General features: G+C 38.6%; 1 protein-coding gene across 1 annotated transcript in view; it reads left to right on the top strand.

The window, feature by feature from the left end:
• The window catches only part of SH3BGR (SH3 domain binding glutamate rich protein), a 54,847-nt gene that overhangs the window by 18,784 nt on the left and 16,799 nt on the right, over positions 1-19,264 (top strand). Inside the window, exons 4-5 of the mRNA XM_047719859.1 lie at positions 17,880-17,951; positions 18,720-18,812. Of these exons, the coding sequence (XP_047575815.1) occupies positions 17,880-17,951; positions 18,720-18,812 (165 nt within the window). The remainder of the gene's footprint in view (positions 1-17,879; positions 17,952-18,719; positions 18,813-19,264) is intronic.

Genomic DNA, 19,264 nt, shown 5'->3' with positions numbered 1-19,264 from the left:
TCCTTTCTGATGGAGGCATAATACTCCATAGTGTATATGGACCACATCTTCCTTATCCATTCGTCCATTGAAGGGCATCTTGGTTCTTTCCGCAGTTTGGCAACCGTGGCCATTGCTGCTATAAACATTGGGGCACAGATGGCCCTTCTTTTCACTACATCTGTATCTTACCCAAAAGACTCCACCCCCAAACTACTAGAACTCATACAACCATTCAGCAACATGGCAGGATACAAAGTCAATGTATAGAAATCAGTGGCTTTCTTATACACTAACAATGAAAATACAGAAAGGGAAATTAGAGAATTGATTCCATTTACTATAGCACCAAGAACCATAAGATACCTGGGAATAAACCTAACCAAAGAGGTAAAGGATCTGTACTCGAGGAACTACAGAACACTCATGAAAGACATTGAAGAAGACACAAAAAGATGGAAGACCATTCCATGCTCTTGGATTGGAAGAATAAACATTGTTAAAATGTCTATACTGCCTAGAGCAATCTATACTTTTAATGTCATTCCCATCAAAATTCCACTGGTATTTTTCAAAGAGCTGGAGCAAATAATCCTAAAATTTGTATGGAATCATAAGAGACCCCGAATCGCTAAGGAAATGTTGAAAAACAAAAATAAAACTGGGGGCATCACGTTACCTGATTTCAAGCTTTACTACAAAGCTGTGATCACCAAGACAGCATGGTACTGGCATAAAAACAGACACACAGACCAGTGGAACAGAGTAGAGAGCCCAGATATGGACCCTCAACTCTATGGTCAAATAATCTTCGACAAAACAGGAAAAAATACACAGTGGAAAAAAGACAGTCTCTTCAATAAATGGTGCTGGGGAAACTGGACAGCTATATGTAGAGGAATGAAACTCGACCATTCTCTTACACCGTACACAAAGATAAACTCAAAATGGATAAAAGACCTCAACGTGAGACAGGAATCCATCAGAATCCTAGAGGAGAACATAGGCAGTAACCTCTTTGATATCAGCCACAGCAACTTCTTTCAAGATATGTCTCCAAAGGCAAAGGAAACAAAAGCAAAAATGAACTTTTGGGACTTCATCAAGATCAAAAGCTTCTGCACAGCATAGGAGACAGTCAACAAAACAAAGAGGCAACCCACAGAATGGGAGAAGATATTTGCAAATGACAGTACAGACAAAAGGTTGATATCCAGGATCTATAAAGAACTCCTCAAACTCAGCACACAGAAAACAGACAATCATATCAAAAAATGGGCAGGAGATATGAACAGACACTTCTCCAATGAAGACATACAAATGGCTATCAGACACATGAAAAAATGTTCATCATCACTAGCCATCAGGGAGATTCAAATTAAAACCACATGGAGATACCACCTTACACCAGTTAGAATGGCCAAAATTAGCAAGACAGGAAACAACATGTGTCAGAGGGGATGTGGAGAAAGGGGAACCCTCTTCCACTGTTGGTGGGAATGCAAGTTGGTGCAGCCTCTTTGGAGAACAGTGTGGAGATTCCTCAAGAAATTAAAAATAGAGCTTCCCTATGAGGCCTGAGGATTTTCACTTTAAAAAAGTTCTTTGGTTGATTCTGATGCACACTTCTTTCTTTCTTTTTTTTTTGTGGGGGGGGCAATCTGTTTTTTTTTAATGAACATATAATGTAATATTGCCCCAGGGGTACAGGTCTGTGAATCATCAGTCTTACACAATTCACAGCACTCACCATAGCACATACCCTCCCCACTGTCCATCACCCAGACACCCTATCCCTACCCCTCCACCCCCCACCAACCCTCAGTTTATTTCATGAGATTGAGTCTCTTATGGTTTGTCTCCCTCCTCATCCCTTCTTGAATCATCTCCCCCCACCCCCATGATGTCCTGCCCTGCCTCTCAAATTCTTTGTATCAGAGAGATCATATGATAATTATCTTTCTCTGATTGACTTATTTCACTTAGCATAATACCCTCTAGTTCCATCCATGTCGTGGGTAGGTCTATTTTCAACTTTTTGAGGAACCTCTATGCTGTTTTCCAGAGTGGCTGCACCAGCTCTGATGCACACTTCTGTTTAGCAACCACTAAACGAGGAACTCATTTAAATATTCACATACGTGTCTCTGGAAAATGAATGTGATGGCGTATTTGCTTTAGTTAAAAAACTCAAACGTTACAGAGCAATTATAAGGTTACTTTGCTTCCCTCCCTCCCTGGGGCCCGTCAACATTGTTGCAAGATTGCAGGGTTCTTGTCTCAAGGAGTGGAAGAATGAATCTCAGGGACACAAAAGGGTGAAGTGAAGTGAAGTGAAAGTTTACTAAGTGAAGGTGAGAGCAGAAAGGAAAGAAGCAGCTAGCTCTCTTGAATGAGGTGGGTCCCGAATGGGTTGCCCCTGAGGGCTTCTAGTGGCAGTTTTTCATAAAAAACTTGACCAGGAAGCTTGTGGTCTTGAGATTCTTGTGCTATCTTGGTTTGCGAGTGGACTATTGATAACATCCTTAATGACTGACTTCTTTGAGGTCTGGTCGTGTTCTGTAATTACAATGTAATTACAGAAAATAATGCTCCCTCACATCAGGGCCAGGTGGTCCTGTCTCTTCCCTTATCTCTTGTTGTCTCTGGCTTAGCTTCTTCCTGCCAGGAATAGTCTCAGAGCCTAGCCAGGGGCCCCCTCCTCTCCCTGCCTATACTTAACCCTTTCCTTATTCAACATCATGAATTTAAAAAAATTAGATATAAAACTATATATATAACCTGCATATTTATCTCCACGAGCAATGCGTATGTTATTTTGTACTTTTAATGCCTGATTGGTATCACATTTTTTAGAATGTTCTATAGCTGGCTGTTTAAAAAACAACATTATGCTTTGAGATATATCCTGCTAATATATGTAAATCTATTTCAGCCTCTGCTAAGTTTTATCTTGTCCCATTTAAAAAATATCTAATTTCAGTTTTTATATCCTGCCCTGATCTGTGCTTAAGTCTTGTCATATTGCATGAAATTCTCTTTAACTAAGTGAAAGAAAGGTCTGGCCATGGAATTATAAAACCCAGCCTAGAGAGAGCTAAGAGACCGTCCAGTCCTGATTCTTCTCTTCCCAGAGGAGGGGTTTGAAGTGCATGGGACGTACATGATCTCTGCAGATACTGCACTAATTAGCAGCACAGATTGTTCTGGAACCTCTGGTGTTGTCAGCATTGCTTGGATTTATAGGTGTTTATGCATGCACATGTGGGGAAAGTCCTTCAAGTGTCCTTTGGGAAGACAGACATTTGATGATTTATGGAAATGATATTGTTTACCTTGTAGTAAACAACATTGTGGATAAGTATCAGCAAGGAAATTAATCTCACCCTTAAAATAGATACTCTTGAACAATTAGACAATGTATGCTTATAAAGTGATATTAAGTAACATACTCAGCATTTTTGCTTTTGGAATATTGTTCTTGTCTAAGGCAGGCTGTATGGGGCCAAGTATGAGGACAGTTTTCCTGATGAGAGCTTTGCCAGTAAACACTGGCTCCGTAAAGGCAACCGTAGTTCCTTAAAACCATCTGGTCATATCTGATTAAATGAGCATCATTGTTAATAGCACACTTCTCGCAAGGCTTTGGGTGTATACCCAGTTTCCAGGTATGTCCTGGCAACAAGGATTACACATTCTTAGGGAACTTAGGCAGAGTACTATATTGCTATGAAACACAGGAAGACTTAAGAATTTTCGAGTTCCGAAGGGCTCAGGCAGAGGGAATATCACTTACAAATGTCTCATTTCAATGTACAAAAATAGAGTCTGCCACATTGTTGTGATTTATAAAAAGCTTAGGAGGAAAGACAGAGGGTTTCCTTACATATTCAGAAAATAGAACATTAAAATAACATCAACAGTAAACCAAACAAAAACCGTACTCATCCTTCACTGATTCATTCAGTTCTATGTAATTAATTTTCATTCCGCTGGATCTGGGGTTGGTAGTCTCATGAATCCATCTGCTTCCAGCTAGAGTTCTGGAAATCCTGACTCAGTCCACTGGTATTGTCTCAATGATCTTTAAGTGTTGCCATCAGAAGCCTATACCCCAAAGTACCTGGCATATAGTCCTTTTATCGGGGGCTCTGGGTCATTCTATGTGACGAATGAAGCAGTCTGGCTTGTAGTGGACTGCAAAAACTTTCAGGGAAACAGCAGAATGAAACAAGCTAAGAAGACTCAAAATAACTGTGGTTAATTTTTTAATGATATTTTTTGAAGGTAAAAGTCTTTATGGGGATTCTAACAAGAATAATGCACCTGATATGAAAATGTGGTTGTTTCTCTGGCATACAAAAACAAAACAATAAACTCGGTCCAAAAAGTTTTAGATAAGATATCTATAAACATAATCACTAAGCCTGTTTTCAAAGTTAGAAAACATTGTATCTTATTTGTAAAAAAGTGGATGAATGGAGGAAAACTCCTGATATAAGATAATTATCCAGAAACATATTATACCATGAATGTACCAAGCAATGCCCCATGAAAGATACCATGAATGCCAAGCACACGCTCACCATGTATGGTAGGAATATATCAAGAACATCAAGTGAGGAGAGTCAGTAGATCTGGACTAGGTCCTAAACACCTATATACTGTATGAGTAGGTGATAGGAATCTCTAGGTGAAAACTATTGTTCTAGAACATGCTAGATTGAAATGAAAGATGTAAAGATATGATCAATTTGACATTTAAAGCAAATTACTGAAATTATGATTGATAACCTATACTGTGGTTGTCAAATGTCAGGCAAGGAAGCACTAGGATCAATGTCTTTTTTTTTTTTTTTAAAGATTTCATTTGAGAGAAAAAGAGAGGGAGAGAAAATCACCAGCAGACCCCCTGTTGAGCACAGAGCCCATCTTGGTGCTCAATCCCATGACCCATGAAATCAGGATCTGGGTTAGAACCAAGAGTTGGGCACTTAACTAGCTGAACCACCAAGGTGCCCAGGATCAAGGTCTTTTATACATTATTTTGGTCAGGGGAATATTATTAAGATATCAATAACAGACATCCACTTACATATGTAATTGGGTTTCCTCTGGGTGATGGAGATGAGGGGAGTCATGCCCATATTAGAGCATTACGTACACAGAATGCTGTGGGGGTGACTACTGCGTGGCAGAAACCCCACATCACAGGGAGTACTGTTCTTCTCACCATGGCCATCCAAGGAGGTTCTAACATTCCCAACAGCAAGGCTGCAGAATTTGGGGCTCCCTCTCTCCTGTCCAGGATTCTGTCCTCATTTCCTAGTAGCTATGGTTGCCCCAAGTTCTGTTTCCCGATTCTTCAGTTAAAACCCCCCGAGTTTTCTGTTGGTTTTATCTCCCCAATAAGATTTGCTTATTCTCAGACTTAGACCCCCCAAACAGTAACTCACTCAGTGTCATTGTCATCTTTTTTTCAAAACCATCTTAGCCATTTTTAAAAAAGATTTTATTTATTTATTTGACAGACAGATCACAAGTAGGCAGAGAGGCAGGCAGAAAGAGGGGGAAGCAGGCTCCCCACTGAGCAGAGAGCCTGATGCGAAGCTCAATCCCAGAACCCTGAAATCATGACCTGCGCTGAAGGGAGAGGCTTAACTCACTGAGCCACCCAGGTGCCCCCATCTTAGCCATTTTAAATTATATAGCTCAGTAATGTTAAGTATTTTCATATTGCTGTGCAAAAGATCTCTAGAACTTTTTCATTTTGCAAAAGAAAAATACTCTACTCATGCAACTGCCAATTTCCTCCTCTCCTCCAGTCCCTGGTAACCAACATTTTACTTTTTGTTTCTATAAATTTGACTGTTTTATTTTTATTGTTTGTTTGTTTATTTTTAAAGGTTTTATTTATTTATTTGACACAGAGAGACAAAGCAAGAGAGGGAACACAAGTAGGGGGAGTGGGAGAGGGAGAAGCAGGCTTCGGGCTGAACAGGGAGTGTAATACGGGGCTCGATCCCAGGACCCTGGGATCATGACCTGAGCCGAAGGCAGACGTTTAATGACTGAGCAACCCACGCACCCCTAAATGAGACCATTTTAGATATCTCATATAGGTAGAATCAAACAACGTTTGTCTTTTTGTGGGTGGCTTATTTCATTTCACATAATGCAGTCAAGGTTCATATGTGTGGTGGTATGAGATAGGATAACTTTTCTTTTTAAGGCTGAATAGCATTCCATTGTATGTATATACAACATTTTGTTCATTCACTCATTCATGGACATTTGGATTGTACCTACCTCTTGGTTATTTTGAACAATGTTGCTATGAACATGGATATACAAATAATTTTTATCATTCAAATGTCAAGTCTCCCTTGAATCTTCTTGCTTTGGCTCATTTCCCTGTTATTTTTTCTTTTGTTTGCTTGCTTATTTGTTTGTTTTTTAAAGTAGGTTCCACACCCAACATGGGGCTTAACCTCACGACCCTAGATTAAGAGTTGCGTGCTCTACCAGCTGGGCCAGCCAGCTGCCCCTGTTTGTTTCTCTTTTTGATTCAGAATTTGTAGTCATTATCTGTTGGAAGGTTGGGTTCAAAAGGAGATTACTTGGCTATAAGGGAATTGGAGTCGACAGTGAAATTGGATTTTAACAAAGATTGAGCCATATGTTATTTATGAGAGCATAATAAGACAGTTATTTAAAGAAAACTTGAAATAAAAGAATGAGTATACAGCAGGCCTGTACAAACAACAAGAAAGCTGGAGTCACATTAATGATATCAGATAAAGAGGAATTCAAGGCCAAAAGCATTAAATAGGTGAAAAACGTATTATATAATGAAAAATGTTAAAAATCTATGAAGAAAATACAGTAGTCACGAATCTTTATGGATGATGATAGCAGTCAAATACACAAATACATGAATCAGAAACTCCTAGAAATAAAATGAAAACTTGTTAAAAACATCTTTTAATAGATACATTGTATTTATTACTTATCAGGTACAAATATAATTAGAAACTTGATTTAATAGATGTGTGTAGGATATACATATGTATACTCACACGAGTAGCAGTATATTAGATCGATATTAATAAAATGTAGTCTTCCCTTGTACTTATTAAAACATTTTCCACAGTGATCATATACTTGGTCAAAAAGAAAACTTTCATAAATTTCAAAAGGGAATGATTTTACAGAGTATGTTCTTATCCCAAACACAGAATTACAACCTGAAGAGAAAAAAATATCATAGAAACTTAAGAAATAAATATATCCCATTTCAAATAACCCTGTATGCCAAAGAAAATAAAACTTATTATAGGGGCACCTGGGTGGCTCAGTTGGTTAAGCGCCCAGCTCTTGATTACAGCTCAGTTCATGATCTTGAGGTCAAGAGATGAAGCCCCTTTGGGTCTCCGTGCTGGACATGGAGTCTGTGTATGATTCTCTCTCTCTCTGCCCCTCCCCCTCAAAAAACTCCTGATATGATAAATCATCAAATAGCAAACAAGAGAGGTTATTTCATATCCAAACCCCAATATATGAGCAAATTTCTCTCTACACAGAGTAAAATTATTACCTTCAAATACTCTTATGATTAAAAAAGAAAGGAAAAAAATAAAAAAGAATGGTAAAAATTTAGTAAAATAGTTAATTATAAGCAGGTTCCATGCCCATTGTGGAGCCTGATGTGGGGATTGAACTCATGACCCTGAAATCAAGATCTGAGCTGAGATCAAGAGTCGGATGCTTAACTTAGAGAGCCACACAGGTGCCTCTAAAAGAAATATTCAATTTAAATAACTAACAATAGGAAAACAAGATAAAAATGTAGGCAGTATGAACCAATAAAAACAAAATCAATTTTTTTTTCAAAATCAATTAAATCAACAAAATCAATTAAATACAAATGAGGAAGAAAGTATGTGTCTTTGTGCATATGGACATGCCTCTCTCTCTCTCTCTGTCTCTCTCTCTCTCTATATATATATACACTCAAATTATATATATATAATTTGAGTAAATGTAATTTGAATGCATACATGTAATTTGATTATATATAATTTTAACAGAGAAATGAAATAAAATAAGCCCCTGACCAGTTGATATATTACTTAGAATACTTTCAATTTTACCTAGATCAATTCTTGTTGTAAGTACAGAGGGGAAAAGTCTAAATAAAATGTTAGCAAACTGTATAATACAAAGCAATATTTAACATACTTAGTTCCATGAACTGATTGATGGAATAAACCCATATGTTTGTTTCCATAAATACCAACAGGATATTTGATAAAATTCTTCAGACTTTCCTAGTTAAAACTAAAATGGATTAAAATATAAACAGAAGGAAACTAATTAAAGATGATAAAAACCAATTATCCAAAGGCAGCCGTAAGTGTTACAACGAATCATGACATACTGAATCATTTATATTACTATTAGAGGCAAGATAGGCATGCTTGTCATCACTATATTATTAAATTTTGTTTTAAAAGCTGTGGTTACTATAGTAATGTAGGAAAACAAAATGCATCATGTATATAAGCAATTCATGTGAAATTTAAAAATTATCTTTATTTGTATATGATGTAATTGTACAACTAGAAATCTCAAGAAACTTCAATAAAATCTATTAGAATTATGAGTTTATGACATTTCTGGATAAAAGAAAAACATAAAAATTAGTAGTTTTTGTTTATATCAACAATAACAGATAGGAAGTTAGAATGTAAAAAACAAATTTCATTCACGATGGTCACAAAAATTCATAAAATAATTAGGAATAAATTTTTCAAGAAAAATCTGGGGCTTCATATTTTGAAGAACATAATTTTATTCTGAAGGACACCCACAAATACTAAAGTAATAGGGAGACCTACAATGTGTCTGGATTTGTTGACTAAACAGTAACAAGTGAACATTTTCTAAACTAATAAATATAATTAATGCTATTTCATTTTATTTTTTTTTTAAATTTTTTTTTATTTTTTTCAGCATAACAGTATTCATTATTTTTGCACCACACCCAGTGCTCCATGCAATCCGTGCCCTCTACAATACCCACCACCTGGTGCCCCCAACCTCCCACCCCCCACCCCTTCAAAATTCTCAGATCGTTTTTCAGAGTCCATAGTCTCTCATGGTTCACCTCCCCTTCCAATTTCCCTCAACTCCCTTCTCCTCTCCATCTCCCCTTGTCCTCCATGCTATTTGTTATGCTCCACAAATAAGTGAAACCATATGATAATTGACTCTCTCTGCTTGACTTATTTCACTCAGCATAATCTCTTCCAGTCCCGTCCATGTTGCTACAAAACTTGGGGATTCATCCTTTCTTTCTTTTTTTTTTTCTTTCTTTTTTTTTTTTTTTACAGCTTTATAAACATATATTTTTATCCCCAGGGGTACAGGTCTGCGAATCGCCAGGTTTACACACTTCACAACACTCACCATAGCACATACCCTCCCCGATATCCATAACCCCACCCCCTCTCCCAACCCCCTCCCCCCATCAACCCTCAGTTTGTTTTGTGAGATTAAGAGTCACTTATGGTTTGTCTCCCTCCCAATCCCATCTTGTTTCATTTACTCTTCTCCTACCCCCTCGACCCCCCATGTTGCATCTCCTCTCCCTCATATCAGGGAGATCATATGATAGTTGTCTTTCTCCGATTGACTTATTTCGCTAAGCATGATACCCTCTAGTTCCATCCACGTCGTCGCAAATGGCAAGATTTCATTTCTTTTGATGGCTGCATAGTATTCCATTGTGTATATATACCACATCTTCTTTATCCATTCGTCTGTAGATGGACATCTAGGTTCTTTCCATAGTTTGGCTATTGTAGACATTGCTGCTATAAACATTCGGGTGCACGTGCCCCTTCGGATCACTATGTTTGTATCTTTAGGGTAAATACCCAGCAGTGCAATTGCAGGGTCATAGGGTAGTTCTATTTTCAACATTTTGAGGAACCTCCATGCTGTTTTCCAGAGTGGTTGCACCAGCTTGCATTCCCACCAACAGTGTAGGAGGGTTCCCCTTTCTCCGCATCCTCGCCAGCATCTGTCATTTCCTGACTTGTTAATTTTAGCCATTCTGACTGGTGTGAGGTGATATCTCATGGTGGTTTTGATTTGTATTTCCCTGATGCCGAGTGATATGGAGCACTTTTTCATGTGTCTGTTGGCCATCTGGATGTCTTCTTTGCAGAAATGTCTGTTCATGTCCTCTGCCCATTTCTTCATTGGATTATTTGTTCTTTGGCTGTTGAGTTTGCTAAGTTCTTTATAGATTTTGGACACTAGCCCTTTATCTGATATGTCATTTGCAAATATCTTCTCCCATTCTGTCAGTTGTCTTTTGGTTTTGTTCACTGTTTCCTTTGCTGTGCAAAAGCTTTTGATCTTGATAAAATCCCAAAAGTTCATTTTTGCCCTTGCTTCCCTTGCCTTTGGTGATGTTCCTAGGAAGATGTTGCTGCGGCTGACGTCGAAGAGGTTGCTGCCTGTGTTTTCCTCGAGGATTTTGATGGATTCCTTTCTCACATTGAGATCCTTCATCCATTTTGAGTCTATTTTCGTGTGTGGTGTAAGGAAATGATCCAATTTCATTTTTCTGCATGTGGCTGTCCAATTTTCCCAACACCATTTATTGAAGAGGCTGTCTTTGTTCCATTGGACATTCTTTCCTGCTTTGTCGAAGATGAGTTGACCATAGAGTTGAGGGTCCATTTCTGGGCTCTCTATTCTGTTCCATTGATCTATGTGTCTGTTTTTGTGCCAGTACCATGCTGTCTTGATGATGACAGCTTTGTAATAGAGCTTGAAGTCCGGAATTGTGATGCCACCAACTTTGGCTTTCTTTTTCAATATTCCTTTGGCTATTCGAGGTCTTTTCTGGTTCCATATGAATTTTAGGATTATTTGTTCCATTTCTTTGAAAAAAATGGATGGTACTTTGATAGGAATTGCATTAAATGTGTAGATTGCTTTAGGTAGCATAGACATTTTCACAATATTTATTCTTCCAATCCAGGAGCATGGAACATTTTTCCATTTCTTTGTGTCTTCCTCAATTTCTTTCATGAGTACTTTATAGTTTTCTGTGTATAGATTCTTAGTCTCTATACTAAGTCTCTATACTCTGGCTAGGTTTATTCCTAGGTATCTTATAGTTTTGGGTGCAATTGTAAATGGGATGGACTCCTTAATTTCTCTTTCTTCTGTCTTGTTGTTGGTGTAGAGAAATGCAACTGATTTCTGTGCATTGATTTTATATCCTGACACTTGACTGAATTCCTGTACAAGTTCTAGCAGTTTTGGAGTGGAGTCTTTTGGGTTTTCCACATAGAGTATCATATCATCTGCGAAGAGTGATAGTTTGACTTCTTCTTTGCCGATTTGGATGCCTTTAATTTCCTTTTGTTGTCTGATTGCTGAGGCTAGGACTTCTAGTACTATGTTGAATAGCAGTGGTGATAACGGACATCCCTGCCGTGTTCCTGACCTTAGCGGAAAAGCTTTCAGTTTTTCTCCATTGAGAATGATATTTGCAGTGGGTTTTTCATAGATGGCTTTGATAATATTGAGGTATGTGCCGTCTATCCCTACACTTTGAAGAGTTTTGATCAGGAAGGGATGCTGTACTTTGTCAAATGCTTTTTCAGCATCTATGGAGAGTATCATATGGTTCTTGTTCTTTCTTTTATTAATGTGTTGTATCACATTGATTGATTTACGGATGTTGAACCAGCCTTGCAGCCCTGGAATAAATCCCACTTGGTCGTGGTGAATAATCCTTTTAACGGACTGTTGAATCCTATTGGCTAGTATTTTGGCGAGAATTTTTGCATCTGTGTTCATCAAGGATATTGGTCTGTAGTTCTCTTTTTTGTTGGGATCCTTGTCTGGTTTTGGGATCAAGGTGATGCTGGCCTCATAAAATGAGTTTGGAAGTTTTCCTTCTATTGCTATTTTTTGGAACAGTTTCAGGAGAATAGGAATTAGTTCTTCTTTAAATGTTTGGTAGAATTCCCCCGGGAAGCCGTCTGGCCCTGGGCTTTTGTTTGTTTGGAGATTTTTGATGACTGTTTCAATCTCCTTACTGGTTATGGGTCTGTTCAGGCTTTCTATTTCTTCCTGGTTCAGTTGTGGTAGTTTATATGTCTCTAGGAATGCATCCATTTCTTCCAGATTGTCAAATTTGTTGGTGTAGAGTTGCTCATAGTATGTTCTTATAATTGTCTGTATTTCTTTGGTGTTCGTTGTGATCTCTCCTCTTTCATTCATGATTTTATTTATTTGGGTCCTCTCTCTTTTCTTTTTGATAAGTCTGGCCAGGGGTTTATCAATCTTATTAATTCTTTCAAAGAACCAGCTCCTAGTTTCGTTGATTTGTTCTATTGTTTTTTTGGTTTCTATTTCATTGATTTCTGCTCTGATCTTTATGATTTCTCTTCTCCTGCTGGGTTTAGGGTTTCTTTCTTGTTCTTTCTCCAGCTCCTTTAGGTGTAGGGTTAGGTTGTGTACCTGAGACCTTTCTTGTTTCTTGAGAAAGGCTTGTACCGCTATATATTTTCCTCTCAGGACTGCCTTTGTTGTGTCCCACAGATTCTGAACTGTTGTGTTTTCATTATCATTTGTTTCCATAAATTTTTTCAATTCTTCTTTGATTTCCTGGTTGACCCATTCATTCTTTAGAAGGATGCTGTTTAGTCTCCATGTATTTGGGTTCCTTCCAAATTTCCTCTTGTTATTGAGTTCTAGCTTTAGAGCATTGTGGTCTGAAAATATGCAGGGAATGATCCCAATCTTTTGATACCGGTTGAGACTTGATTTAGGACCAAGAATGTGATCTATTCTGGAGAACGTTCCATGTGCACTAGAGAAGAATGTGTATTCTGTTGCTTTGGGATGAAATGTTCTGAATATATCTGTGATGTCCATCTGGTCCAGTGTGTCATTTAAGGCCTTGATTTCCTTGTTGATCTTTTGCTTGGATGATCTGTCTATTTCAGTGAGGGGAGTGTTAAAATCCCCTACTATGATTGTATTCTTGTCGATGTGTTTCTTTGATTTTGTTATTAATTGGTTTATATAGTTGGCTGCTCCCACGTTAGGGGCATAGATATTTAAAATTGTTAGATCTTCTTGTTGGACAGTTCCTTTGAGTATGATATAATGTCCTTCCTCATCTCTTATTATAATCTTTGGCTTAAAATCTAATTGATCTGATATAAGGATTGCCACTCCTGCTTTCTTCTGATGTCCATTAGCATGGTAAATTCTTTTCCACCCCCTCACTTTAAACCTGGAGATGTCTTCTGGTGTAAGATGAGTTTCTTGTAGGCAACATATAGATGGTTTTTGTTTTTTTATCCATTCTGATACCCTGTGTCTTTTGATTGGGGCATTTAGCCCATTAACATTCAGGGTAAGTATTGAGAGATATGAATTTAGTGCCATTGTATTGCCTGTAAGGTGACTGTTATTGTATATTGTCTCTGTTTCTTTCTGATCTACTACTTTGAGGGTCTCTCTTTGCTTAGAGGACCCCTTTCAATATTTCCTGTAGAGCTGGTTTGGTATTTGCAAATTCTTTCAGTTTTTGTTTGTCCTGGAAGCTTTTAATCTTCCATCTATTTTCAATGATAGCCTAGCTGGATATAGTATTCTTGGCTGCATGTTTTTCTCATTTAGTACTCTGAATATATCATGCCAGCTCTTTCTGGCCTGCCAGGTCTCTGTGGATAAGTCTGCTGCCAATCTAATATTTTTACCATTGTACGTTACAGACTTCTTTTCCCGGGCTGCTTTCAGGATCTTTTCTTTGTCACTAAGACTTGTCAATTTTACTATTAGGTGACGGGGTGTAGACCTATTCTTATTGATCTTGAGGGGGGTTCTCTGAACCTCCTGGATTTTGATGCTTGTTCCCTTTGCCATATTGGGGAAATTCTCTCCAATAATTCTCTCCAATATACCTTCTGCTCCCCTCTCTGTTTCCTCTTCTTCTGGAATCCCAATTATTCTAATGTTGTTTCATCTTATGGTGTCACTTATCTCTCGAATTCTCCCCTCGTGGTCCAGTAGCTGTTTGTCCCTCTTTTGCTCAGCTTCTTTATTCTCTGTCATTTGGTCTTCTATATCGCTAATTCTTTCTTCTGCCTCATTTATCCTAGCAGTGAGAGCCTCCATTTTTGATTGCACCTCATTAATAGCTTTTTTGATTTCAACTTGGTTAGATTTTAATTCTTTTATTTCTCCAGAAAGGGCTTTTATATCTCCCGAGAGGGTTGCTTTAATATCTTCCATGCCTTTTTTGAGCCCGGCTAGAACCTTGAGAATCGTCATTCTGAACTCTAGATCTGACATATTACCAATGTCTGTATTGATTAGGTCCCTAGCCTTTGGTACTGCCTCTTGTTCTTTTTTTTGTTGTGAATTTTTCCGCCTTGTCATTTTGTCCAGATAAGAGTTTATGAAGGAGCAAGTAAAATACTAAAAGGGTGGCAACAACCCCAGGAAAATATGCTTTAGCCAAATCAGAAGAGATCCTGAATTGTGAGGGGGGAGAAAGGGGATAAAAAGGGGTTCAGAAAGAAAGAAAAAAAAAACTATTAAAAAAAAAGAAAGCCGATAAAGAAATAAATATAAAAAGAGGAAAAAAAAATATATATATTAGATAAACTATTTAAAAAACGTTAAAAAAAAGAAAATGGTAAAAGTTAAAAAAAATTTAGCAGAAGAAGAGAAAAAGAAAAAAAAATTGAAAAAGAAAAAAAAAATTAAATTAACTGCAAGGCTAAAAAATCATGGGGAGAAAGCCATGAGTTCCGTGCTTTGCTTTCTTCTCCTCTGGAATTCCGCCGTTCTCCTTGGTAGGTGAACTTGGTCCTGGCTGGGTTTCCCGTAGATCTTCTGGGGGAGGGGCCCGTTGTAGTGATTCTCAAGCGTCTTTGCCCTTGGCGGAGTTGCACCGCCCTTACCCCGGGCCGCGCTGAGTCATCCGCTCGGGTTCGCTTTCGGGAGCTTTTGTTCCCTGAGCGCTTTCCGTAGAGTCCGGAGGACGGGAATAAAGATGGCGGCCTCCCGGTCTCCGGCCCGGAGGAGCCGAGAGCCCGGGGCCCCACTCCTCAGTGCGCCCTCAGAGAACAGCGCCCAATGACTCCCGTCACTCTGGCCTCCGGCCGCGCTCCGAGCTGACCGAGCCTGCGACCGGTTCAAGGCAACCCTGAGCTGAGAGTCACTCCTCGGCTCTGTCTCTGCAGCCGGCTTCCCCGTTCTAATACCGGTAAGCTCTGCGACACTGAGACACCCCCGATCCTTCTGCGACCCTGCGGGACCTGAGGCCGCGCTGACCCCGCCTGGGCTTCACCCCAGTTAAGCCTCTGGAGCGATGTCCCTCAGCAGAACGGACTTTTAAAAGTCCTGATTTTGCTCCGTTGCTCCGCCGCTCGCCGGGAGCCGGCCCCTCCCCCCGCGGTCTATCTTCCCGTCGCTTTGGATTCACTTCTCCGCCAGTCCTACCTTGCAGAAAGTGGTTGATTTTCTGTTTCTGGAATTGCTGTTCTTCTTCTCTTCAATCTCCCGTTGGATTTGTAGGTGTTTGCAATCTTTAGATAAGCTATTTAGCTGATCTCCCGCTACCCGAAGTAGTCTCAGCCTGCTACTTCTCCGCCATCTTGACTCCTCCCACGTATTTCATTTTATTTTTTAAAGATTTATCTATTTAGGGATGCCTACGTGGCTCAGTTGGTTAAGCAGCTGCCTTCGGCTCAGGTCATGATCCCAGCGTCCTAGGATCGAGTCCCGCATCGGGCTCCTTGCTCAGCGGGGAGCCTGCTTCTCCCCCTGCCTCTGCTGCCACTCTGCCTGCCTGTGCTCGCTCTCTCTCTCTCTCAATCTGGCAAATAAATTAAAAAAAAAAGATTTATCTATTTATTTATTTTAGAGAGAAAGAGCACAAGTGGGAGGGTCAGAGGGTGAAGTAGAGAGAATGTCAAGCAGACTCCATGCTGGTGTGGAGGCCCAAGTAGGGTTTGGTCTCAGAACCCTGAGATCATGACCCAAGCCAAAACCAAGAGTCAGACGCTTAACCAATTGTGCCACCCAGGCACCCCTATTTAATGCTGTTTTAACCAAAAGCTTATGTTTAAAAATTTGACACCAGGAAAAATGATTTTAAAATTTATTAGAATAAAAAATGTCTGAGAAGAGCTGAGAAAAATTTAAAAAAGACTTTGTGTAGGAACTTTCCTTTCTGAATATTAAAATTCATGTTAAACACTACACTGATAAAAGCAGTATGTTAGCATGGAACTGATAAATATATTCATGGGTATGTCTTGATATTCATGTATAGAATAGTATATTGACAGATCCAAATATATACATAAAACTTAATAAATGACAAAAACATCTTAATTAAATGGGAAAATGATGATCTATAAATAATGCAGATATACTTTGCTGTTTATCTGGAAAACAGAGCCCTACTTTACATTATATGTAAAATTAAATTCTAGAGTAATTAAAGCTGTGGGTGTTCTTAATTAATATAGAAGAACAGCACTGCATTTCAGATAATAAAAATTAGATAAATTTATTTTATGTAAAAGACTAAAAACTGAGAAACAAAATTTATAAAACTTTGTAGACGAAAAAAAAAGTTGTAACCTGACAGAGAGCTAATATTTCTATTATATAAAGAACCTCTAAAAATTGACAATAAAAGACAGACAACTGAAGTGAAAAGGGGCAAAACATATGAAGGCAGGTAGCTGGACAGGAAGTATAAGTGGCTAAAACTCATGAAAAATATGCTTTCTCTTCTTAATTAGGAAAATGTAAATTAAAACAAAAATAAAATTCCATTTTGTCCCCAATGTGTTATCGGAGATCAAAAAGAGCTATCATCTTCATTGGTCATGAAGATAAAGGAAAAGAGAATGTTCATTTATTTACTATGGAATATGAATTGCTACAGTTTCTTTTTTTGGAAAGAGATCTAATTAAAAATTTTTTAAAAACCCATCATTTTATTCAGCTTAGTAAAGTGTTGTTTATAAAGTACAAACAGATAAATTCTGAAAAGCTGTCAGCTGGGAAATATTTGAATAAATTGTATGTTTAATATTTAGCAGATTTTTTAAAAAAAAATGAGGTCAGAACCGTCTGATTTAACTTGGGCCAATGTCCATGATATATTAAGCTAAAAAATCAAGTTGTGCCCCATGTTCTCATGTCTGCTTTAAAAACAACAAAAATTATAAAAAAATAGCAACCAATAAAAAAAAATAGCCTATATGTATGTATTAGGATAGTTTCAGGTACATATGGAAATTTTGATATTGATTATCATAGGAGCATGGCATTAGAGGATGAATCTATAGTTTAACTGCCTTTGAAATATGAGTAACTGCTTTCCTCCCAATTTTGTTGAGATATAATTTACATGTAACATTTTATGAGTCTGAGGTATACAATGTAAAGATCTGATGTATGTACATATTGTTAAATGATTACTACAATAAGTTTAGCCGATATCCATCACCTCACACAGTTACAAAACAACTTCTTATGATGAGAAAATTAGCTTAATATTTTAGAAGGTTGGCAACTGTGGGTAAGTCTGAAGAGCATAAAGTAGGAGGTGTAGACCTAGTCCCACCTCTGACTTGCAGTGTGACCTTTCTGCCTTGATTTTCTCATCTCTACAGTGTGAGTGGTAGTAACCATCCTACCTGTCAGGCTACAGTGTTGTAAAGATAAAATGAAGGATGAAGACAAACATAATTTGAATAGTTAAAAAATGTTGAAATGTAAGCTATTATCCTCAAGAAAATTCTCAAACATTCTCAATTTATATAATGCAGGTGAAAAAATCATCTGAGGAAACATCTCTTCCCAATGGTGATGTAGCGGGAGAGGAACAGAGCAGTGCAGAGGTAAGAGTTAGTATCTTGAACCATCTTCCCCCTGACTACCTTCCTCAGAATGTCTACTTGGTTTTCATTTTTCTGTCATTCAACTCTACATAGATAGAGTATCTATCTATCTATTTATCTGTCTATCATCCATCATCCATCTATCCATCCATCTACCCACCCATCATCCATCCATCTATCCATTTATTTATTCACTATCTATCATCCATCATCCACCTATCCATCATCCATCCATCCATCCATCCATCATCCATCCATCCACCCATCCATCCATCATCCATCCATCCATTGCATCCATCCATCATCCATCCATCATCCCTCCATCATCCCTCCATCTATCCATCCATCATCCATCCATCCATCCATCCATCTATCCATCTATTATCTCTCTCTCTATTCTCTATCATCTTTTCTTACTCTCTAAAATTATAAAGCCTGCCACCACTCAAGCAACAGAAAACAAACTCTGCCTGAATATCAAATCCTTTGGAGTTATCTTCATAAGCCTTAAATGGGTGAATTATAGCTCCTCATTAGTGTGTTTATTTCTCTACCATGCACATGACTCAGATGTACTGACCAACAACAGGAGGTCCAATGAGCAATACAGGGGGTGGTGATTCTGTACTAGTAGCAAAGTGACCAAATAGGAAGTCTGTGTTCCCTTTGTTTATATATCCAAGTAAGAAAACCGTAGCATGTGTGGATTGGTTTTCCCTAGAAATCTTATTTAAGGTTAATGATACCATGGGTTTGCTTCATGACCAGGGAACAGAGAAGACTGAAGAGAGTGGAGAAAACGAGGCACAAAAAGAGGACAACGGGGATGCGGGCGACCTTGCCGAGTCTCAAGAGAAGAATGTGAGTGTTGGTTTTTTGCCCCATGGTTTCTCTGGATTCAGGTCAACAAGCATTGCAGCACCTTCCATGTTCCAGGAATCCTCCTGGGCACACTGAAGTGAGCAGGGCAGCCAGGAGCTGAGCATTCAGCCAGTGAAGAAGCAGGAGGAAGTGTTCACTACCGTGGTCAAGGCAAGTTGAGGACTAAAAGGAAGCCAGAGAAGGACCCTGAACCCAGGCCTGGAGGGGCAGGCTAGACAAGGCTTTAATAATCTATAGTTGTGTTGTTATGGGTAGGTTAGGTTCAAGTTCTTCATAAAACAAGGGACCTTATCCCTTGGTTATGAGTAATGATGGATTCCCAGCGAACGCCTGCCAAGAACATCGCCTACTGGGGACACAGAGGTAAGGGGGTGGGACATTTTGTGGGAAGCCAGTAGGACCTGGGGATAGAGAAGGGGCCCCTGGGGAGG

Source organism: Lutra lutra, chromosome 1, assembly GCF_902655055.1.
Source record: "Lutra lutra chromosome 1, mLutLut1.2, whole genome shotgun sequence".
Lineage (NCBI taxonomy): Eukaryota > Metazoa > Chordata > Mammalia > Carnivora > Mustelidae > Lutra > Lutra lutra.
The sequence above is the reverse complement of the archived record's forward strand: the minus strand, read 5'-3'. Positions and strand labels throughout refer to the sequence as shown.